At 39.8% G+C, this 25508-nt stretch overlaps 1 protein-coding gene across 6 annotated transcripts; it reads left to right on the top strand.

Moving 5' to 3' along the window:
• Positions 1–799: 799 nt before the first annotated feature.
• Positions 800–25496, top strand: LOC149740399 (calcium uptake protein 3, mitochondrial-like). Of its 6 annotated transcripts, XM_089871816.1 has the most exons (14): positions 800–1129; positions 7688–7838; positions 18241–18399; positions 18826–18908; positions 19358–19408; positions 20306–20362; positions 20753–20853; positions 21115–21154; positions 21532–21663; positions 21891–21999; positions 22439–22596; positions 23571–23585; positions 23835–24547; positions 25153–25217. In XM_089871816.1, exons 1-13 carry the CDS (start codon positions 914–916, stop codon positions 23955–23957), a joined length of 1395 nt encoding a protein of 464 aa, XP_089727942.1. In that variant the 5' UTR covers positions 800–913; the 3' UTR covers positions 23958–24547; positions 25153–25217. The 6 variants fall into 6 exon arrangements, with proteins under 6 accessions (XP_089727942.1, XP_089727948.1, XP_089727944.1 ...); XM_089871822.1 differs by lacking the exon at positions 23571–23585 and having other exon boundaries at positions 801–1129; positions 24488–24547; positions 25153–25496; XM_089871818.1 differs by lacking the exon at positions 23835–24547 and having other exon boundaries at positions 801–1129; positions 25153–25496.
• Positions 25497–25508: the final 12 nt, after the last annotated feature.

Here is a 25508-nt window from a genome sequence, read left to right as displayed (position 1 = left end):
ATGCGACCGGCCATGCGAACAGAGACTGCACCATGTTCTGTGATTCTCCCTCATGACTCGTCAGTAACACAACGCCAATTTAATCGATTTCTGGTTGTCATCCCCCATATGTAACTACACGAATACATGCGCACGGCGTGAAGGATTGTCTGGAACGTTCAATCTACGTTACGCATCCGTAAATAATACAGTTCATCTTGTCAGATAATCTTTTTGCCGAAGCTAAAATATTTTAAATTAGCCATTTGCGCTAAAGGTTGGTACAATTACTAAGTTAAAAAACCACATATTTTTGGTTAGGGCCATGAATTCAGATCGACCTATCACGGGATGCTTTTTGCAAACGCGATTAAAGAAATTTAAGAGCGTTGAAGATATGGAGAAAACGTCAAAAACGGAAGGGTGGCGATTGATATTGTATTGTACTTGCCCAGATCGGCGTCTTGAATTCGGCACGATTTACTATGTTATTGTAAAAAGTTATTCATTGCCAATGCGTGTTTCCTTATTATAAATATAATCCATTGAATTTCAGCTTAGGAAATTCTTTATGAATTATGACCGCGGTTTTACATCTGGGAAAATGTAATTATAACTTAGACGTAATCTTTCAGTGGGTTTGAAAGAAATCGATAACTATTTTATGCATAAGGACACCGTATGCGTTTAGTTTGGTTGCTAAATGTGGTTTATTCAGTTTGCTCTAATGTGTGTCTTGTGCCAGTACCTCCAAAGTCTATTAAAAAGTCATTGTATTAAGGGGAAAGACATCACGTGACAGCAGACATAGACAGAGAAGAAAATGGTCACGTGGTTAGTCACGCGTGAGTGGATTTAACTGAAAGAACGAAGCATAGTTTGTGTACAAACAAGTACTACGTTTGTTTATGTAAATATCTTGCATTGGATTGAAATGGCAAGTTCTCGCCATTGGAGAAGAATATTTGCATCAGTTACAAGTCAAACAAACATAAAATACGCTACAGCTGCAATCTGTACAGCTGGAGGGTCGGCCATTGTTTGGAAGACTTTTCGTTCAGAAACAGAGCCAACCAATAATTGGTTGAATACAAGGACAGCAAGAGCAGCCTCCGTTGAAACTACAAGCACACTTTCAAAGCCACTGGCGGTAAGAATTTTTACAAATTACAGAATAAGAATTTAAAATCTAATTTTCAACAAAAGTTTTAATATTTGTCCGATTGGTAATTTGGTAGTGGGTAGTGTCACATGTTCAAGTAGGATTTTTATGTAGGGCTATGTTATGCACCATGAGATTTTAGTCGATGCATGCAAATGTATTTCCTCCAACTACTAAATTTATAAGGTTTACATGCATTTTCTAAAGAAAAATAATTTTTGCGCGAACACTATTTCCCTAGGAATTGCGTTGCTGTGTGTCTGTATAACAATAGTATTAAACTAATACTATTTATTTGGTGTATGCATCATGTCGCACATCTGGACTTTGAAGGGCATCTATAAAATATTTGTTGCAAACTTGGCTACTGTGCATTATAGAATTCCTATTCAACAAAATTGAGGTTGTGAGACACTTGACAAAAGATTTTTTGTTAATACGTGTTGCTGATGTTGAATTTAACTTACTGTATATTGCTGGTGGGAAAATTACAGCCGTTGTAACATGGATGTTAGGTTTCATATGGCTCGTGTTAGCTTACGTGTTCTAACTTTATGGGTATTTATGTTTTTTTTGTATGATTGACAGTTAAGACAATCCTTTAGCAACCATTAGGTTAAAGCAACTGCCGTTAAAGGGTCTTGCCAAAGACACATTCACCCCCACATTGGTAACTACACCGAGCCTTCCTAGCCTTTAGTGGCTAGTAAAACTGTTACTGTATCTCAAAAATCAAAGTGTGTTGCAATATAACAGGAGTTATTAAAAAGTTTGCAAGTTTAAAATTGGCAGCTTAATTACTAAGCTTTTTTCGAGCCAAACGAATTGTTTTATGAAGTTTAGTGGTAAGCAGACAACTACGGGGTGAACCAAATGCTAACTCAGTAACGCACCCTATGTAATTCCATGGGGTGCTGAACACCCCAGTTTAAAGAAGATTTTGAGCTACATTTTACAAATTTTTCAATATTCTTCTGCTTTTGAAAAAAACGCTCTCGGATAGTTCTATTCTTTATTTATGCAACAACAAAATGTTAACCCCATATATAACCGACTGCTAAAGTTCCTGTATTAAGAAAATAAGGCACATGTGAGTATAAGTATGTGTTAAAGTTAGGATAAGGAATGGCAAACAATAAATTCCACACCCCTCTCATTATAAATTAAAACCTGACGGCTTTACTTGTAGTGTTGCTGTAATGTGTAACCTATTATGTCAAATATATAACGCTATATTCGCATTCCATAAATAAGTTTCATTTAAATGAAAATGTGGATCATATACAATGTACATGATGCTGAATATGTACCGGTACATTGTGCATCACCCTGTACAGTTACACTAGATGGTGTTATTAAGAAACGGATAACGTACTACAGCTACCTACACACCATTACTTGATTTTAATAAAATAATGGCATAACCTTAAACTAAATTCCATATTAAACTTTTCCAATAATAGCCTCTATCTTGTTCTTTTGGAACAACATTTAAAACACCGTAAAAATAAATCATATTCTCAACAAATTAGGACTATTTTTCTTTGTGATGCTTACTGTTTACTTTTGTTGTCTTTGGAAAGTATAGGCAAAGTGAGGTCTTTTAGTGATTTAAGGTTAAGGTACCGGGTTACAAATGTCTGTAACTTATAACTGATATGTCTCTTGGGACAAAAATTCATATTGTTATGTTCTGATTATCTGAGACTTTCAAGTTGACTATTGGTATTGCATTTGGTTTTATTTTGTGCACAGTATTGACAGTTGTGCTATTTGTTAGATAGGTGTACTCCTACCCGTCGGCGCCAAACCTGGGGTGCAAGGTAGGCAGGCCTACTCTGTAAATGTCTATAGTCTTCACTGTATTAATTACTAATCATTAAAACCAAATACGTTTCATATGAATGTGCAACAACTCTGCCTTCCCTGCATTTTAAATAGTTAGGTTACTTACGTGTCTATGCTTTTAGCATTAGGTCTATGCACTATGTCTCGCATCTATTTATTCAACTGTTTTATTTTTGTTTTTCCTTTTTTATGGGCTAATTATTTTTAGAAGGGCTATTTTCAAAGAATAACCTGAACAAGCAATTGTATTTGTAAAAATCTAGTATTATCACCTATGTTTTTCTTATAAATGGAGTAAAATATGAAGAGATATTATAATATATTTATATATTAAATTTTTTTTTTATTTAAAATATTTGAAAGTTTAAAGTTAACAATTTAGTAAGTTTTGTTTTGTAGTGCATAAACATTTAATGACATGTATGATTCGTACTCGTAGCAATTTGAATCACTGTTTCTATTTAAATATGTCTAATTCATAACAGTACAATGTACTTATTTTGCATTAAAACATCATCTCTAGAAATAACTAAACCCTTTTTTTGCTATTTTTGACAATTCAGCATTTTTTAAACTTTGATGTGTAAATAAAAAAGGGTATTTGCCCAAAAACATTAATATGTCATAAAACAGAATAAGAAGATGCTGATAAAATTAAGCCGGTAGCTAACATGTAGGTGACCATGGCAAAGTATTTTAAACTTCAAAAAAAAATTATGTATAGTTTTAAGATTTTATCCGTGGGTTGCAGATTAGGTCGATATCCGATCGAATCTCGTTGATACGATGATGCGAACCCTTTAATCAAGGATCCGAGGTCATTTGGCGAGTCCAAAATAGCATTGTCTTATAAACAATACCCCCACATCATAGTGGTTTACGCATTTGAGCAATTAACATACGCTGACTTTCAATCGTACCCAGCGCCGGTTTATATTTAAATTCGTAATTTTCGAATTAGCCAAACACCGCCCGCGCTTTTATTTCTACCCTGTCATTATTATTGGAGGCTAATTGTCAATGTTCGCTGCGGTGGTGACTTCCAAAATGATCCCCGGCTTATTTCGGTAATTGACATCGGCAAATAATCCGTTTTCCGTCGAATCCTTTACGAAGTGTTCCCGCTTTTCCCTTCCGTCGTTGTAAAGAACTTGATCGTAATATAATCGCTTGTAATTATCGATTCCAATCAAGATATTTCGAGTTCCTGACCTTTCGGGCCAAAGTGATTTGTTTAAACTGCTCGTATTTATAAACTCTTGGAACCAGAGAGTGCTTGCTGTCGGTCAAACGGTGATGAGTACATCGATTAAAAAGTGTCAAGTGATCCAGGCGATTGTAGAGCATTGTAGACAGATTACTGGTTGAACTGTCAGTGACGTCCGCTGGCCTCCTAGGGTCTGTCGATTACCCAGTCTGCGGTGGTGCTGAGTGTGGAGTATAACCACTGGGCAGTCGTAATGCGGTGAAAAGCGCATCGTGTCGCGATGTCATTATCACACCGATGATTAAACTCGAGAGCCCCGCACCTCCAGTCCCACTATACCTGTTTAACCAACGGTCGATTGGAATAATACGTCTCTCACCTCTCATGCTTTCATCATCTGATTGATGATTCACTAACCTGTTAGCAATCAAAAGATAATAATCAAAGTGGGCACGTCGTGCGCCATGACGAGTCAAATAAGCACGACTCCGTTACTTTTATCTCTATTTCCAACAACAATTAAGCCGCCACTTCAATCCTACTTCGATGTCCATCAAGCCTATTCCGCCTTTATTTTCTCACTATATCTCACCACATGAGAAAGTGCGCGATTAGGAAATAAGATCATCAAGACGACGCGCCGAGAATGCAAGTTTTAAATAGGAATATAAATTGGCGAAGGCAGTGGTGTGATGTGGCCATACAATCACAATGTGCTGCGTAAAATGTGATAACTATATATTAATATTTCAAGGTTAAATACATTCATGGATCATGGTTAGTGATATCAAGCTGTTCCAATTATAAATCTTGCTATATATAATTTTTATTTACATTTCAACACTCTTTTTAACGTATTTAATCTTTTTAACTTATTCATCCTTTAACAAATTGATATATCAAAGCTTGGAACGACTGTATTTTCCTATTATGTCTATTCGGGCAACCATCCTTTCAACAACGGTTGTTAGAACCGTTACCATGACCGAAATCACATCGGTAGTTACGTTTACATTTCTATAAAGTTGCGTAACTTCGAAGAAGACGGATGGAAAGCATCCATAACCTTCATTATCGTCAACAACTTATTGCAACACACGCCAATGCTGCATTCCATCAATTCCTCGACTAACAGTTCGGTTAATTACCTGCCCATAAACGAAACACTCTTGTTTACGTCGATGGCACGATACCCCTATTTGCGGTCCCTAGATCACTGGAAATCATCATCGCTCGCATATTTTTGTCTCGTATGCTCAACCTGTTTATCTTAGCATAGGCTGATGTGCATTATGCGGTTTGGACCAATTCTAGGTATCAATTTCCGAAAACATCAACCAAGCCTATGCAGAGCTCCATCACATACTGTATGTGCCTTATATTGTAGCTTTAACTTAGAACACCACACGTGTCGTATTTCAGAATTCCGCTTTGATTTAATTAGAAGTTCACGCGCAGATATACACTTACAATTTTACAAACCATTAAACCCGGCATACCTGTGGTAAACCAAACAACAGTGTGAATTGGTCCATGCAACGCAACTTCTAACCGGCGTAAACATCACAACCCCAGCAACGCAATAAGCTCGTTCTCCGTGACCTTTCAATGACCCCTATTAATCAGTCCTCGGTGTCCAATGGACCGAAACAAAAACAAAAAGTCTCCCCAATCTACGCCGTGCTACTAGAATCATCGGTCGACTGCTAAGCTTCTGTGGTGCCCGTTTTAATCTCCCGATCCAGTTACCGATTATCCCCTGCCAGCCATTGCCGCTATGGTCAATTTCACGCTCATTTGTTGCAGTTCAATTTAATAAAGTGTGGCGGAAAGTTAGTCTAGTTAGCCGCCAGTCATTGCCCTGGATTGCAAGTTTCTTTTTGTAACAACCGCCTTGTTTTGGCATGGCAACTTTACGTAATTAATCGAAAAGAATTGGGTTATTACAACAAGTCTTACGGTTTGTACAAACACCAGGCATTAGCATCATTTAAAAATCATAACATCGCATTATTTTGAAAACGAATGCCGGTTTGTGGGAAAACACGAGGTTACAATTGAAATGCGTTGGTTGCATGGCTTGCAACCTGTGTGGGTGTTAATAGGTCGCTAAACTGCTAACGTGGGAACGAGTATTTTGTTTCACAATGGTCCTGCCTCTCAGGGCCGAATTCGAGATGTAAACAGCACATGCAGTCGCCGAAGCACGCAGAGTCTTTGCCGCGCGCGCCTTGCCGTTTGTTTATCACCCGACGTCCCTTTTCACTTCGGCCCGTTTAGTCGATCGTTTGTCACCGCTAATACAAATCTAGACGGATGGCCGAACACTTTCAGTTCTGTTCTACAATCCGCTGATAGATGACAGTGTTGTTTAACTTCGCTCCACCCAAATCTCGGGACGTCGACTTCTCCGTCCCACGTCACGTGTCTACAGGTGACGTATACCGCCATTGTTGCGTCATCGAGCGGGTTACATTTGATTACGTCGTAAAACAAACAGCATGTCATTATTTCTGATACTTGTGACTGCGAAAAATTATTTATTTGTTTATTCTGTCTTTGGTATGTGTGTTTAATATGATGCGCAGTTAAACAAAGCGAACTGGTTGTTGCATCATGCATGTAATGCACTTAAAATCATTAAAGTTTTGCTATTATTACTTAGTGTAAGTGCTCGATATATAAGATCTATTTCCGTTATAATTGTTCGTCGTGTAACGAAAATGAAAGTATTGCGTGTTAGCTTATTGATGTGGCTTCACCTGGTCGAGGTTTTTGATCGATTTCGTAACCAACACAAATTGAGGTATAAGATGTAGTGATGTACGTTATACCTCCCGTGTTACTATACAGCACCTGTAGTGAGTGACCGCATGTAATTGGCATAATGAACCACCAATTCGCGAAATAACAACCTTTAAACTACGTTGGCGTGTGATTTTACCAGACCACTGAAACGCAGCCGCCTCCTGTTCAATGTGCTGCTCGTTCTTACCGCTAATTGCTACTTCAACACTTTCTAATGACGTACAAGACGATGTTGGTACGCTTGAACCTGTCATTGGTCAAGTAGCCCGACACTTGAATCTATTGCGATTTAAGCAGTTTCCAATTGTGGCTGTACTTTTCTGAACCGGGGAAATCCCCAGTGACGAAATTTTCCAAAAATTTCCGCGTTGTAATGTTGACTTTTAAGCAAGAAACGAATATAATGTGGACTGTGAACCCAGTGATACATAGTATTTCGGTTCTTTTAGGGCTTGCTGGGTCATTGATTTTAAATAAAAAAAAACAAGAAAATGTAACAAAAATGACAGTCTGAAAGTCACGTGTAGTAATCTGTAATGCATAACCATTTACAGTTGGAGAAATTATAATTGGTAAATCACCCTACAGAAAACAACGATGCATTTACTGTAAAATCTAACACATATCATGAGCATTTTTTATATTAAATGTCATAAGAATACAAACCTATTACTTCACTGCAGGCGAGGCAGGTAGCGGATAAACCAGGGAAGGAAAATGCGATGCAAACGAGAGAAAATCGTTTTCGTAACTTTGCATCCTTGCAAATGGGAGAAGACCTTTACATGACGCCACAAGATTTTTTGGAATCTGTCAGCGACGAATCCCCGAGACGTGAGTTGTTTATTTTATTATTGGGTGTATGCGTTTGTTTTTAGGATCTAATAGTTGTTTCGTGATGTATATACTGTATAGTAAATATAACATATTGCTTTCCATCTACAGCTTACAGAGTTACCTTTATGCTTTATTGTTTGCCGCCTTTATTGTTGCTTGCATCTGCGTACACCAAACCGTCTAATCTGCGTACACCAAACCGTCTAAAAATATCGAATTTAAAGTTTTTTTTCTACAAAACAGATCGCGAGGTATTTTTAACTTCACTTAGTTTTATGTTTTGCTGTTTTCCGCACGTTTTTTGCTAGTTCCGGTTGTTTTGTCACTTTTGTGGCTGTAATTGCCCAGCCCTACTATCGAAACGAGCTACGCAGGCATCCGCGCCATCACGGCTTCAGCAAAATATAGAAACATAGAGATAACACTAAATACCCATTCGGACTTCAGACCGAAGGCAAAACACCGCACCAGGTTGAACTTCGTTAAAGGTGCGGTTAAGTGGCGGAATCGCGTGAAGTCGTTCGATTTAAAAATGGCCGATGCTTAGATAACATGGCGCCCTGGTTGGAATTTGTTTGTTTCCATCGAAACGAACCCAACCACTGCTTAGAATATACGTTTTGTGCGGTTTAATTGCCGCGTCTGCCCCTTACAATGATAAATCAGTTCTTTTCATTACCCTTTACAGAGCCCCCGTTATAGCTATTACTCACACTATACGAGTGCGGTAAAGCGGTTAGGCAGCGGTTAATACCGATCGCACTAAAAGCAAACACACTTGACTATGAAACATGTAAAAAGCAAACTTCCCGCCTCGTAGCCCGTGTCCTCTGTCAGTGGAATTTTGCGGTCCAACGTTAAATAGCGGTCGACGAACTTGTTTGCGACCGACTACGGGCGGAAAAGATCCTGATCTTCACGGCTCTAATTAGAATTTCCGCGGCCTCGTCAATTTATGTTGCGACAACATCAAGTTTATTCGCGACGTTTACAATTCCTTGTCGTGAGAACCATGTGTATCCGCACCTAGGTTCAACAGTGCCCGCCGTAGCCATATGTAATAAGGATGTTATTTGATCAACTGATTAAAGCGAATTGCTTACACACCGCAAGGTTCATTTTGCGCAATCGTAATATCATCAACGTAGCGAAACTTGGCAGGAAATCAAGCCATGGAAACGCTGTTCCACCAGCTTTTGTTATCCAGGATATATTTTAAATTAACGCCTGTTTCTTGTTTGTGTTGCGCGGCAGCTTTATAAAAAAGAAGTTTCATTTTAAGTCACGGGAGACTGCTAAACAAACTGGTTAATTTACACAGAATAAAATCGGGGTCCTTTCTGTAAACTATAAACAGCAGGAAACATCCAACTATACCTATGACGAATCTTACATGAGCATCGCCACGGTCTTTATAGTCTGCGAAATCACTGCCCCAATCGGGGATCGTTTTCAGCCGTTGGTGTTTATTGCTGTTTATTCAATGATCTGCTTAGCAGGCAGGATTATTGGCCACAATACACATCGACAATTAACCGAAATCCGAACAATTCAGCCGATCTGAATCCACTTACTGTAACAGTTTTTAATTAGTGTTTAGTAATCGTATTAGCGGCATGTTGTATTATCCGTTTAAATACATTTATTAATCACAATACAAGAACGGTAATGGTTACAAAAAGAACGATGTAGTTCTATTTAAATATAATGTATTTTATGGAACGTATTTTTAATATTCTTCTAATGAAGATTCAGCCGCAATTATAAAGACAAAACTGAGTTCGATTTATTTTGTTTTGTTTTGTCGAATGTTAAAGCTCGTTTGGTGCAATACTGGTCGCTTGTCATTTAACATTACAAATGTGTCTGTGTTGATGAATAAACTTGACATTCTGACCCCGGCACCAGGTGCTCAGTTCCATAACCGACACCAAGCGACCTCTCTCCACTTTTCCGCTTTCACTTGTATTTCTTTGTCATTTTGCGGGGACCACTTTCTCGTCTATAATATAGTGTGTTAATAATCACGATAGACAATAACAAGCCAATCCACCGTAAACATAAGTCGGCTTCGTTTCCTTGTGGCAACACTGCGTGGGACGCAACACTGTTTACAACATCTTTCATGGCCAGTTTACCGTCATTCCATACAACCCCGAAGTCGTGTATTTGTTTTGGCCTCGGCTTGTCGCTGATTGATGGCCCGTTCTCCGCCCTTCAAAGCCCCGCGCGCTGTATGTTATATTATCGATTCACTGAGTAGCAGCAAAAGTAAAGTGGTCTATATTTATGAAATGCTTGTTTGTTGGAATCTTAGGCGCAAGGTGCGACTGCTGGATCGGAAATTCCGGGGGAAGGCGTGAGTTATATTGATTTTTTGAGTCATTGACTGTTGACAATTTACGGCCGATTGATCTCCGTCATAGAGATATAATCACGAAGATGTTATAAGATCAAAAATTCCCGTTTTTCGCAAGGATTTTATGGTCACAGTGAACTTGTATAATATATGTATGCGCAGGTGTTTCGTCTCTACCAACAGCTCCCAGTTAACCAGCTGGGGCGACCTATACCTACAAGCTGTGAGCATGTGTGGCTGAAACATCGTATATAACATTTACTAAGCCTTAATCCTATACAAAACCGCCTCTTTTGGCCACCAACGTGACCTTACGGATGATGCATTGGTTACTTTCCCTACAATTTTTTTTAGGAGCTTAGGATTTCTCTACTCAATATTAGCGGTTTGCAATGCATAATATTTAATACCACCGCCGACACCTCGTTACGAAGCACCGCCGTCGTTATCTCAGCGTTCATCTCAAGTACACGGACGTTCTGGTAATTAAGGTCGCCTACAAACCGCCACATCCCTGTCGCGCTTATACTCAACAGAACTTATTTTCACGGCCACGCGCCTTGATTTGTGTTGTGTAAGCAGTATATCGTGACGGGCATGGTTCTACGTGGGTAAACATATCTCCAGAACTATACAAAGAGGTATATTTAAAGTGCAGACAGCTTCACCGAATCGTTATAACATTGCGCAATGTTTCTACGATGCTCAAATCCGCGATCTATCTTCCTTATACGGTGCACTAGCATTCTTGTATGCGCGGTTACGTGTGTTTCTGAACATCTTTTTAACTCGATTTGAAGCTCCGTCACTTTCGAAGCGTCGTCTCTCCGTCGCCGGGTATTCTGTTTCTTCCTAGGCCTCCGATCCGACTACATTGTCACGCGATGTTGCAGAGAATAATCTTTCGATTGCAATCTGGCCGCCGAAGACAAAACGGATCGCGCACTAAACGGCTTAGGGTCGGCAATCGTGCGAGATGGTCGACGCCTCCGCCCGCCTTGCATGTGAGCTTTCGCCGTTTGGTCGGTAACCTGTATTGACTCACACATCGTGTCTGTATCGGGTTTCGCTTGCCTTGTTGTGTCGCGTGCAAGCCCCAACACTGTACGCCTCTGCGTTAGCCTGAAACCGGCAATATCTCCGTTCATCTCCTGATGCCTTCTGCCCGAGGTTCCAATAAGGCCATTACCACTACACCTCCCACCGTGTAAGGTGCTATATTCAGATGGTGTGATTTTTCCGATATTCGATAAAGACCAGGGCCGATATTCGAACCCCTGGTACAGCGGCACGCGAAGGGCATCTGAACGAACAACAAATGTAACTTCTCACGAGAGTGAGCTGCTTCACGCGTGCAAAATATTGGTATTGGTTGACTTTAATTCTTAAGTATTGACCGCAAGTACGTAAATGCCGACCATAAGCGATCTAAACTGCGTTAACGACACCGCAATAGTTGGCTTCGCGTGCTTACAACTACTTTGGACGCTTCAGAGTATCGCAGGTTCGAATCAATGAGTCTAAATCGGTGTTTCGCGGCCCGTGGTCGTAATTCTCGCATGCAACACTACTCACTGTCACTATGTCTTCAAGTCAATACAAAGTAAAGGTAAACTCGCCACAAGCCGATTCTCTGTATTTCGCGCGATCCCCGCCTCGCTTTGGCCGAAGGTCAAATTCAAACGAGCAAACGTGTGTTATTTCACAATCTGGGTCGTTTACCACCGCAATCTTAACCTTATCCACGCGCCGGAACTGTTTTAATTTACCGGATCCATTTACTCGCACTTTATACTTTCCAATGTGGAAGTCGTTATCCTTGCAACTATTATCTGAGTTTAATCTCAGTCCATCTTCCGGGTTAATTAAGTTATAAACCACGATCCGGATATAGGCGTCCACCGCCGAGCCGCTGTTGCCGAATTTACGTGACGCCGTTGCCTTATTCTTAAACCAGCTTGTATTTAAATTAAATACGTTGTAACGATGCCCAACTTAAGCCGTATGCTGCGCCGGAATGAAGGTTTAGGTTCGACTTATATGGTTTCTGGTTGAAAATGTTTGTTGATGTGTTTTTCTCTCCATGTGGTCTTTTTACTTAAAAACTTTAAATAATACACCCTCTACTTTGTAATTAATTAGTTTCATATAATCATATTTTCAAGTTTAAATATAACGCATTTTATTCCGCATTTAACACGTGTGCGCTCCTTAAGTTTTCTGGTTTTCTCATCTTTGTTACTTTTAAACATAACGTCCAAACAATGTATTAAATTCCGTGCTATTTTTATCAAACGCTGGGGGCGGGTGACGTCACACAGCTGCATTCATCGTTCTAACTTCAGTCCCCGCAAACATCATTACAGTTTCTCATATATCTTTAAAACGTGCCCGATAAGATGGGATTTCGGAAGTCACAAGAACGTTTAAGCACCCCTTGGTACTGCGCCTCTCCACGTAATGCGGTAATTGTAAGGTCAGCGTCCCTGTACGGCCGCCTTGAAATAACTATTCCCCGAATGATGCTAAACACTCTGCGTGCCATGCCCGCCCCGTGGAATGCTAATGTGTTGTCCCCGGACGAAAATGAGAATGGAGAATCGTCAAAAACGTGGTCGTGCGTCGGGTTACGTAATCCGCCCGCCGGCCGTTTTTACGCACGGCGTCACCCATCAACTTTTTACTGGAAATAAAAATATAACGCTTTATGTCTGAAACCTGACGTTCATGGGTAGACGGAAATTTTAACTAGTCACACTTCCGGTCTGATTTAGCTTCATCATCACAGCTTCTGTTTCTCGTCAAATTCCCCGTTTTTTTCAAGCAAAATGATAATTCATCGTGTATTACGTCAGCAGTCGCTCCATGGGTTTCGTAAATAACCATAGTTAAATCAGAATCGAGTTTAATTGTTGCCGTTATCTGCTCGTCTGTCTAGCATGATAGCAATCATGGGAGAAAAGTATGCACGTCATAAACGACGCACCAAACTATATACCCGCATCGTTAAACTTAAAACAGTGATTTGCACTGGAGAATATATGGATTACATAACACTCGATGTTACTTGTTTTGCCCAATGATGACACGTAAGGGTGTATCCGATAAAGAGCCACCCGAAATAGCTAAGTTGGAAACCCTACCCAACCGCGTCTCGTGTTGTATTGCGGATTACGGCATGACATTATGGCGGTTGACGATGATACAACGCAAATTTTCCAGCACAATTTTTTCGTTTCTTTCTCCTATAGTTCTCCCAGAGTCCCAGTGACAAAAACACATATCGTTACTTGGATACCTCCCGCATTTTACTCAGTTGAAATCTGCGTTGATCTTTGCATAAAATTGTCTTCCGCCAGAACGTCGTTAGTATAAAATTTTCTTCTGAAATTTGGCCAAACTTCCTGCACACGTATTATGTAACCATGATCATGTGGCTTGATTAAAATCAACAAACGGAAACAAGGTATCGGCAGATAACTGAGCAAATTATTTCCGCAATAAATCTCAACAATTCGTTTTTCACAACGACATTGATATATGGCCGTATTAGAATTCTTATAGTGTGTAATTGGCTCAACGAATCCATTTTTAGATTTTTTTAAAGTCCCGAACGTTCTTGCGGTTTTTAAAAAATCGCCGAATTTCAGCATCCGTACGACCGCGCAGTCATTACACACAAGTAATGAGACAAGATAATAAAGCAACGCAAACGCATCGTAACGATGGTGGGCGTAACATTCCTGTGTTACGTGGTAGTCGCTGGTTCTTTATATGTCGCTTGTCGGGTCCTCTGTAATTAGCCAAAAACATACGCTGTCGCTTCATTGGCGTAAAAACCGCACAAAGTAGAATACAAAACGTAAAACCATGTTTAACACCACACCGCAATACACCAAGACAAGTGAAAAAAAACGACCACACTGAAACAATATTCCCTTAATTATGACTTCGATTTGAACCCGCTGTTTGCGGCAAGCCACCATCGACACAGGTTTCCTACTCTTTTAACCTTCGCATGGCAATCAGTGTATTAATCCCGAAAGTTACCCGGATTAAAGAAGCTTTCTTCTACATGTGTTAGGCGTTGGCCAACCGCAGCCAATGGTAAGCTGTTAGTAATTAGGCAATTATTGGATGAGCGGATAAGCGGTCCCCTCTCAGCGCCAACAATTAGTCGACTATCTTTGCACTTGCACTCGAGACTCTCGGCAGTGACTCCAGCGCGGCGTCAATTGTTGCTTCACCAAGATATCGCAATCCTATTATGACGTGATAATCGAAGTTTCTGACACGCGTAAACTTGACCACGATTCCTATAGTTCTTTTCTCAGCTTGTATAATACTTAAGTTTCGAGGAAAATTTTTTCGTCCACCGTTAAGGTGCTGGCTGTATACACAGTATCCGGAATGCGAATTCGCTTGCGAAGTCGTATGCAAACCCGTGTCCAATTTCGCATGGAGCAGCGAAATCCGGACTAAACAGACAAAACGGACGAATTCCGGATACTGTGTATAGCCGCCTTTACTGATTTGCATCCCATTTTACGACTATCCGAGAAAAATTACTGAGAAACTCTATAACTAAATGGTGGCGCAGAGAAGGAGATTGACCTAATTTTATGTGTCGCTACACATAACTTAATTAAAGAATCCCACGTATTCCACCAGCTTCAAATTGCTGTGGTCATACAATTATTGTTTCCGTTATTTTCCATTTAAACAAGCAACTGCACTTCATCGTTTGCGACTCTTAGGCGACACACAGTGGTGGGAACACATCTACCTGACAAAGCAGTCGGGAATTTACGGTTTTGCGTCCTACTCGCTTGTCCGCCGCACTTAAAGGACAGGATATTAGAGTACACAGTATAGCTGGGGAATCTATTTTTAGACAGGATGTTAACACGATACCCCGTATTACTGTAGCTTGGAATTGTGCTTGAATAATTGCGACGGTTTAATTGAACGTAACTATGAAGGAATGCCACCCGCTGAAGAAAACTTCAAGGTGTTATTTGAAAGGCGAGCGGGGTTGCGGGGTCATCTGACACCTCTTACCCATTTGTCACCCCGGAGCTCATTGTTGAATCGAGCAAAACGTCCGCATTACCAGGTGTCGGGGTTAATCTGTCGTGTTCTTTTTGCCTTGGAATCCTGAATACCGTATCCCTTCTCCTGCTTCTCGTACGAGAAATGACATCATTTTAAATCATTTGTGTTGGCTATAGTTTATAACACAACATATCTACTGTTCTACATCAGATTTTGAAACTGTGCGGTGACATTAGTTAAAAAGCGGTGTCTAAATACGGAATTTATCAGTTTTAGTGTATGATAGTCTATTTTTATTGTTCAGTGCTACTTTGCAGCAGTGTGAACGAGTTTTCCCACCCTTCCGTCTCATTTTCCCACGCCGTTTTTTAGCTTTGTGATGAAACAATTGACACGGATGTGACCTGGTCAAGGTTCGCTAATTTGACAGTCTACCTGCCACCATTTGTGGCGTATGCTGCGTCACAAATAGGCGCGTAATCGACGCAAACGACCCAAAGCGCGATGATTTATGTCAACGGTTGTTTAGCCCGCCACTTCAAGGCAGGATCAATGTAAACAGCAGATCAAAGCGTCCTTAAGTTTCCCAGAACATCGTATCCTGTATAGGCACAGGTGCCGGACAGTGCGTGTTAAGAGCTGGTGCCGAGTCTAGGGGTTAATTGGGAAACCCCCGTCCGAGACGAAACTTAAACCCCAACCGATACACAGTATTATAGATCCTGTCAGTTACCAGGGCGATAAACTGTTGTTGTGTTGTAAAATCAACTTTAAACGGTCTTTAGCCCATCTAAGCGACTTCTTCACGGTCGAATCTGATTGAACGTAATTCCCAATTCATTTCCGCCATATCGGCCATTCCGGAAGACAATCGTCAATCCTAGTCCCCGGAGTACCTTGACCCGCTCGTTTCATCCCATTCACGAGAAACCGACAGAGGAATCCCTCTTTGTATTCGGCTTTGTACTCGGGCGATAATTTTGCACGGTTCTGTTTCGTCCCAACCAAGCGACAAAAGCGCTCACGCCATCGCCGCCGAAAACTCGGAGCGAATCTTAGATACAACGCCGTTGGCACGTCACAACAATACTCGTGACGTCACTAGCGAAACGGTCTGCTTCGCTTCTGAGCTTGTACCAAGTAAACTATGCCGTAATTGCAGGTAATTCCTGTTGTTGGGGAAATTGACAATACCGACGGTACGCGTAACACATCAACATGCACATATTTCCTCAGTCTCGTTACCGAGTCGATGGACCGTTTAAATGAAACCAAGCGTTTTATTATTTCCGGCTTAAACTCCCCAATCAAATCTAATCGTCCAAAAGTCACCTTTGTCACGTGAGCGAAGCGTAACCCCGGGTCGCACGAAACCTCCCGAACCTTCATCCCGGCTATCCTGTTTCGTTATGTTGTTTGAACAATATGACCCGAGGAAACAATTCGACAAAGTCTTTTGTTTCAACCTAAAACAGGTGAACTAATCACCTGACCCCCGATCTATTTAAAAACCCTCGTTGTGATGTTGTGACGCTAGAAACAGTGTGCGTGGGTTCTTCACCCGCGTGCATTTCCTGACGTCCCTCGTGTTATGTAAACCTCCATTCAGAATCATCCTTTCCTGCTTCTCCGTTGATTTTAAACGAATCAAGTCGATATTTGTATTTGTTGACGTTTCTCTTTCAATATTCGATTTAAAAACGACTCGTTTAGTCACACGCACACATGTTTTCTCCGAAAAAGATGTTCTTCTCTCTACAGCTTTCATCATCGTACACGCGTGACTTGCTTTGTTCACAAATCGGTTAAAGTTAAATTGACCTTAACCACACACGTGAAACTGCGGTTTGTATCCACGAAACGCATGGCTGAACCAGTCTTGGCCTCAGAACGAACGCGCATGCCGTCGCAACCACATCGAGGTTTCCGCCGACGGCTTACCGGCTTTACAGTTCCCACGTCCCGCCCTGCACTCTCTTACTCACCCTGATGTTAATTCGTCACCGGGTCAAATGCACACGTCCCAGGTCCCATGACTCACATAATCGTGACGGACAATCCGTTGTCGGTCGCGACGCTTCTGTGTGGCGGCATACCCTCATTCGTCGCTTACCCTGCGTCACCAAAGCACCTAGACCCGAACAGTGCCACTTTCTATTTGCACTTGTTCCTAACCTACCGCTCTCCAATGCTAATCTCGTTATATCACTTATGTCCCAGCATATCGCTTCAAACCCGCGCTGTTCGTCACGCATTGCTGCAGATATTACGTCACAACGCAGACGTAAAAACGCGACGTTAAACAGTGACGATGGTGGCAGTGGTGATGACGTAACGGGCCACCCACCTGCGATGTTTGATGTTGAAGTGTTGACAGGACGTACCCACCCTTCGTTCTGATTTAGCCAATATGTAAACAAGCAGCAGACACTTTGGCCTACTTCTTCCAGGATATGAATAACCTGATTTACCCACCCATGCCCCACAAACACACGGCCCAACCTAACTCCCCTCATTGCACGAATCCGCGCCATAAACAACCGTGATTCACCAAACTATACAAGGAAACGTTTCATCCTGCAGCGGGGTTTGAACCCACAACCTCATGCACAGGAAACATGACTAAAACTTCCGCCACACCTCCCGCCACCGACACAACACGTCGGAATAACTTCTATCATCGCTTAGCCCACCGCGATGCTTTATTATGGCTGTGTCACAGTTAACGTACCATTAATTTCAGGCTGCTGAAAAGAAGCTCACCAAAATAATGTCATATATTGCCAAAACATGTTTTTTACTTTGTTTTTTTCTGCACTGCTTTGTAAACTACAAACCAGTAAAATACTAGTACCCTCCCCCGCACATGCTATATTTCTTTTAATATTATAACACAATTCAAAATGCGTTCTTCTACATTGCATTTCAATTTTTTGTTCAGACGAACCTATTCACACATCTTTCATCTTCCTTTTTATTCCTCAGCCAGGATAGGCCAACTCAAGCTTACAGAAAGCGACGTGAAACGGATGCTTGGAAAAACTCCCGACCGAAATAAGAACTCGTCCAGATTCTTTCGTTCGTTGCACAACAACGGGTTGATATCATACGCAGAGTATTTGTTCCTACTATGCATACTAACAAGTGAGTTTTACGTTTTAACGATGATTGACATTTATCTTGTTAATGTAACCTATACGATATTTTTATAGATAATTTGTTTTTGTTTCGTAAAAGTTAACACAACGTAAGTGCAAGTCAATTTACGTAACAATTATCAAGCGTAACACGCTAGAAACCATTTAACTATTTGCCTGGTATTTTTTTATTTTTACTTATCTAAAAATACGCTCAACAGTTATCAACACCACCGACTAAAGTCAGCCGGTCGCGGTTACTATTGGTTCCCAACGTCTTCGGCAAAATCAAATTTAGGCGGCAATGTAGTATATTCGGTAGACGAGTGTACCCACCTTGGTCACTTTTTGTCACAGCCCTGGTTACAACAGATTTTAAACTTAACCTGGTCACTTTTTGTTCACACACTCTACTTGAACATATGTTTTACAGAACCAATATCAGGCTTTCAGATCGCGTTCAATATGTTTGATATGGATGGCAACCAACGAGTCGACAGGAAAGAGTTCATGGTGGTAAGAATCGTTCCTACTTTCTTAAAGAATTGTTATTGAACATGAACTTCATTTGCGTTTTCAAATACGATAGCGAATCATTTGTTAAAAACAACGAAGAGAAAGGCAGTAGCAACAAAACGACAGTCGTTGAAAACTCTTTTTGTTTATTTTAGTTTAGTTGTTAGTTAAAGTTTTCGCATTATAATGTATACGTTGCTTAAATCATCCGTCTAATTAATAGTACACAATTTTCGTATTATCTTGTGTTAATTTGCACATACTTAAAGATTGGCTCTCTTTTGAGCAGCATTAAACACAGGTTTCCTGCATTTCATTTCAATACAAAACATAGTAGTCCGTTTGAAAATGAAAGACATTTATGCAAAAACTATAATCTGTTATGTTTGAATTAAAACCAGCTCTCTTGTTACGTGAAATATTTTTACAACAAAATTCTTTTCAAACAGTTGAGCGAAATTTTTCGGAAACGAAGCGAGAAATCAACCGATGGAAACGAGGTATTTAGTTTACTTGATTGAAAAAAAATAAATCTTCGGAAATTATTTTCCTGGGTAGGGTATAACTTAGTGTATCTCAGCACTATAAAGAGAACTGTTTTAGCTTTGGTGGTATTTCTATTTTCAACCTCGTATGAGTGGTCGTGCATCGTAGCTGGTTTAGTGAATTCCTCAAATATTTGGGCTACGTGTCTGAGTGCATGCTGTGTAGTGTATTATTACCCTCCACCCCTCACCGTGTACGTTGATTGTATTGCCAACAGTATTGTTGATTAGATTGCCAGCGGCATAGGTTTTAATATTCATCTGAAGCATGGTGTAAATATAATACAAATGTAATGCAGTTACTTAGTGAAGTTTGCCTTTAAAATCGCATCTGCAGAACATTAACAATCCTAACTTTTAACATAACAGCCACTTGGTTAAAGCGTGGCTTATCTTTATGACTAAAATACAACACCCCACCCTACGTCTGTGTCTGCCATAGCATGTGTAACACCTGCATGTCTCCAGCGCCCTCTAGCGGGAGTCTCAACCTTCGATGATCTACTATCGGTATTTATTATTCGGCATAATCAAAGCATGGCGTATTCTACCGCCCACACACATTGCTTACAATTAATCACTCGGCAGCTGGTATTCTCACTTTAAACATAAGAGGAAATCGTCACCTCCGGTCGCCGCAAATTTCATTTTGAGCTAGCTACACTTTAAAAGCTTCAACAACAGATCGCTATTCGTATCGTGCCCTCCCAAACTAACCGTCAAAATGAGCTCGGCAGTAATAACCGCACGCCTTCGATTCGCATGTTAGTAATTGATCCCCCGCATGCAGTAGTCAGTAATGTCGGTGAAAGCAACATAAAAACACGGTATAAATCTCCTTGGTTGCCACAGTTCCGCGACAATCGCGAAGCAAAGAAGGACTTCCGAACAATGTCGGAACTTCGTCGGGTAATTTGTTTGTTTCACATTGGTATGCTGAGTGGTAAGTCTGTGGCGTGATTGCCGCTCATCTTCACGTCACCCCAACCTTTACTTAGGAAAGGGAAACTGCTGTGTCGCACAGTTTTTTCTAGTATACACAAACGATATTTTTTTTTATTTAGAACACTCTGCACTTGTTGTTGTTGTTTACTTTTCTCATCTCTTCACCAATCATTTATGTTTAATTTTTCACAGTTTTGTAGAATGATTTAGTGTGCAAGTATTTGTTTTTACCCCTTTACTTCAACTGCACACGTCTCTCGTTTAGCCAAAAATTCCGTGGAATCTCATGTTGCCTATTATGCTTGGAATTCTCTAAATATACGAATATTTTCTTATCGTATATTTCCCATATAGGTGGTAAAGGACGACGACCACACGGTACCAGACACCACATTACTTGTGCATTTGTTCGGCAGGAATGGGAAGAACGATCTCAGCTATGGCGACTTCCATAGGCTAGTAGTTCTACTAAGCTTATGAAAATTCTTTTCAAACGGAAAAATCCAAAATGCTATTAGAGTTAACTGTCTAACATTATCCATATACGAGTTTCGAACTATTTAACCTTATTCAGTTTTCTTTTTTCTTTTTTTAGTCCTTGTTTCAATACGTGGCATATACTTTACAGTTTCAAACCTGTAAAAGTTTTAAAATAACGCCCTTTAATGTATATTTACTTATCTTATTATTTATCCTAAGAAAACTTCTATTTTTAGGTTTATGGACAACTTGCAGACCGAAGTTTTGGAAATTGAAATATCCTTTATTAACTCCAATCTCACTGTCTTTAATACACAAAGATATAAACTACTTAAATATATAGTAGGGTGGCGGAAGATAGGACATATTTTCATTCTGTTTTTTTTCGTTTCATTTGTTACCAAACAAAGATCATTAAAATATTTATAAAACCGTATCCTCCCCATTGACCGTTGTTAATGGTCTAAAATACGATCAGAATATTTAAATATTATGAGATGAAGGTGTCCCATCTAGGCGTATAACACTTTTTGGACTTATACACTACTGCGCAGTATTGAGTACACTACCATACACACGTACAACGCTATTATATACATGTTCAACATTGTTATAGATTTTCTTGGGTTACGATTTTCCTTAGCCCTTCTCACTTCCTCGAGTACAGTCGTGGTATGGCCACCATATCGGAGGTAGACTTCGCACGGATGCTGCTCCGCTTCACGGAGGTTGCGGACATCGAGGAGAACATCGAGAAACTCCGTGAAAGGATCCCAGAGGAGAAGGTTCGTCTTATCTTACCTCAAAACTATTTTCACACACATTATCATACATACCCAGATGGATCGTCGATTTTTTAAAAAACACTATGCAATTATACATTAATCTATCTACACCTTGTATATTTGTTGTTATGAATAGGCGGATTTGTTGGTTATATTTTTTAAAGTTTAAATTAGTTTGCCCCCCAGAAGAATTTTGTAAATATTCGTTAATACCTGTTACCCTGTAGGGAATTACATTTGAAGAGTTTCGATCTTTCTTCCAATTCTTAAACAACTTAGAAGACTTCGCAATCGCAATGCAGATGTACACGCTTGCTGGTCGGTCCATTGGACAAGGTGGGTTCATTGCAGGAGTGTTAACATTCATGCTTTTTTATCATACGTTGTTCTGATACTGTCGGGACTTGTTCTGTCCCAAACGCTACTGACTGTGTAGAAATATATAACTTTGTGTGTGTTGGGTTTGTTTAATACTCAGTTATAATCGTTACCATACAATCGGCTAAGGTAACGCGCCCACTCCGATCTAATCCCAGGTCCTGTAGTATGCCTTTACGTATATGACTTTACCTATATAAAATATAGTATAAATATATTATTATCTTTTATTGTCTCTTTAATAACGGTTAAAAAATACCATACTACTACTATTACCAAAAAAATATTGTAAAATATATGAAATACATGGCACAGACTAAAAGTGACAGATTAGAGACTGACAAGAGCCGGCACTAATTAAGTAAAATATGTTTACAATATCTAAACTGATACACAGACGAGTTCATGCGAGCCGTCCAAGTCTCCACCGGCCACAAACTATCGGAGCATATTGTCCACACGTTGTTTCAAATCTTCGATAAAGACGGTGACAACCGACTCAGTCACGTGGAGTTCATTGGTGTGATGAAGGATAGGATCCACCGCGGGTTCAGGGTAAGACAGAAATTAACGTTCACTTTGAAGTGGGGTTAGGTAGCGACCAGTACAAGTATTTGCTTCAACGAAAAATTCAGTAAACTTAGTGTAGATGGCTAGATGCGGTGTTGGTGGTAGTATAGTAGGATGGGGGAAGATGGGACACCTTTTCATTCTATTTTCTCGTACATTTTGGTAGTAAACAAAGAACATTCAAAGAATTATAAAACCTTGTCCTCGCGACTTTCATAGACCGTTGTTAATTGTTTAAAACACGATCAGGATATTTATATATTTTGTGCTAAAGGTGTCCCATCTTCCCCCACCCCATACTGCTTGTCCGATTCAATACGCTTTATTGTTATTTCTTGCCTATAGTATCCTACAAGACAGATAAATTGATCATATAAATGCTGCTTGGTACTTGTTGTGTTAATGTAAATTCAACGCTTAACACTGATCTAAAATATAAACTTTAAACTAGATATAATACAGTGTTCAAAATTACCTATATTTACTAGTCATGGTAATTGTACTGTGTGATAAGATGGCTATTGTTTGCTTATAGTATCCCAAATTTCCAAATAACGCTTTTTTGCAAGCAACAGCGCTCTTTTAGCGTCGTCACGATACAGTTATATGAATTTTGTGAATATTATTTGTTTACTACTAACGAGAATAAAAAAAGGACCATCTTGCCCTAAGCTACTCAATGTCAGTTACACACTCTGCGACCTGACAAACAGTTTAAACAGATATATTTTAAATCCCATTAATAAATTACCTGGAACTCATTTACATAATTTACACATAAACAAATTAATTTGTAAAGATGTAACCACTAACCGATCCACCATTCTAAACACTAAGGTTTTAATTTAGATTTGCCACTCACTTTATAACAACAATAGTTGTAATTACTAATACCCCAAATTTTAAACCACAATAGAGTGTTTTAATATGATTTCTATAATAATCTTGTAATGTAACAGCTTACTATGCGAAAGGTAAGAGGTCGGCATGAACATGTTTCTTGAAAATACTGTTTTAATCGTCTTGTCAAGTATCCCATGTCGTTGTACTGAATGTTCGTATACTCCAAACAGCATTGTGACACTGCGTATATGCTTGCTGTCGTGATAACAATGTTTCGTTACTTTGATCGGTTGCGGGTAGTGCTTGCGCATTAGCTGCTTTGCAATAAAGCTTGTAGTTTAGTTCGCACCACGTATGCTTATACCCATGTGTTGTTGCAGCGACACGGAATAAACCGGGAGTTTATTGGAATAAGCGGCTTCTCTAAATGCGTTGATCGCGAGTTTCGGACCTATGCTCGCGAACTCGCCACGCACTCACAGAGCCGAAAGATATTTTTCTGACTCCGGCCCTGCTACCGTTATAGTTCTGCGGCTTTGCTTGTTGAAAATGCGAGTCTGTAGACGTTGATGTTGCTCGCCCTTTCTCTGCTTGTTAATTTGGTGCCTTAATTTGCTGCTTCCATGAATTGTATATAACTCATAAAGTGAAAGTTTCTTGAAAAGTGAAAACGAATTTGCCTAAAAACTTGTCCATGTTTACTGTGCATGAATTTCACGCAATTGTCCATTGGTGCTCTCACACTTGATATGACCAACACCCACTTGGGAAACTCATCCGTTGTTATAAGCAATAACAATGCATGTTGGTGGTCAATACCAGGGCTGCATGAAGTTAATGAATTTTGCAACAGTAAAAGGCTGCGTGTTGAGTTTTAAACACCTCGTACATCTCAGCTGGTGCATTCTAATTTCCCATCTCTTTAAACGGGCGAATCACCCAGTAAAATACCCCAAAAAATTAACGAAATTGTGCCAAAACCTAAATTGTACCATAAATTTGATATTTTTTTCTTGGTTGGTTAACTGCGTAGAAACCGAGCCAGAAAGTGACAAGATGGAGTGGCTTCGTCGACTGCGTCAAACAAACCTAGGTTTCCAAATTCTTAAGTTTACATGAAAATGGTTTCGTTTGTTTAATTTAAATCGCATGCGTTCTTTAGTTAAATTAAAATGCTTTAAATACAAAACGAATCTTGAGTTAGTTCTTGGTTATTTCTCCCTTTTCAAGAGCATGGAAAACAATTTGTTCATTGCTGTTGTTCAGTTGTTTTAGTAAAGTTGTAATCTGAATGTGCATGTTTTTATTGCATTGAACTTAAATGTTTTTATTAACACTTTCAATTCACATGTTTTTTTAATCTTAATATCAACTAATCTTTTATTGCCACTAACGTGCATAAAAAAGTACTGAAATACTATTTAATAAATAGCATAAGACATATAAACATACACTGCTACAACAGTATGGTAATTACAATACTGACTAAAACATTTGGGATTTGTTTTGTGTCAAATTTCCAGCTGTTTGTATGTTTAGCCTGCTGGGTGTGTCGAAAATGTTTCTGACTAATACTTGCACAGTGAACAGTAGTTCTTGCACACACGTGGCGTTGGAAACACTGATTGCTGAATTTTAGCATGTTGTTACTAAATTTCCAATCACAATTCCATTACATTCATATTCTCGCTAATTCAGTGCCGGACCACAAACCATTACGGATGGAGCGGGTATAAAAAATGCATTCGGAGCCAAATCAGGAACACGCAAGAATCATCATAAGCTGACCACCTTTTCATCCTTTCTTAATCTAATCTCGTGCATGTCAAGCACTGCTTCAGCAAAAGACGTCAATTACTTGCACTTCTATCAGCGCTTATTTTCCCCGCACTACAAAGACAAATATGTTGTTCTACCAATACTGAATTATCACAAGATTTATTACATTTCTGTTTTTTGTGCTAGTATATATGTGTTTAACTGTTTTTTTTTGTACATTTTATTCTAGAATGCTTTAAATAAATGAACATTCGCATACGTAGGCACAGGTGTAG

The sequence above is a fragment of the Ciona robusta genome, chromosome 2, assembly GCF_009617815.1.
Source record: "Ciona robusta chromosome 2, ASM961781v2".
NCBI classification, from domain to species: domain Eukaryota; kingdom Metazoa; phylum Chordata; class Ascidiacea; order Phlebobranchia; family Cionidae; genus Ciona; species Ciona robusta.
The sequence above is the reverse complement of the archived record's forward strand: the minus strand, read 5'-3'. Positions and strand labels throughout refer to the sequence as shown.

Bases quoted from the DNA above. Each gene is read 5' to 3' on its own strand.
- LOC149740399 (XM_089871816.1), top strand. From the start codon at position 914: ATGGCAAGTTCTCGCCATTGGAGAAGAATATTTGCATCAGTTACAAGT. The intron at 18,400-18,825 runs GTGAGTTTTACG...TATGTTTTACAG, and splicing joins CCTACTATGCATACTAACAA to AACCAATATCAGGCTTTCAG. The intron at 19,409-20,305 runs GTATTTAGTTTA...TGGTTGCCACAG, and splicing joins AATCAACCGATGGAAACGAG to TTCCGCGACAATCGCGAAGC.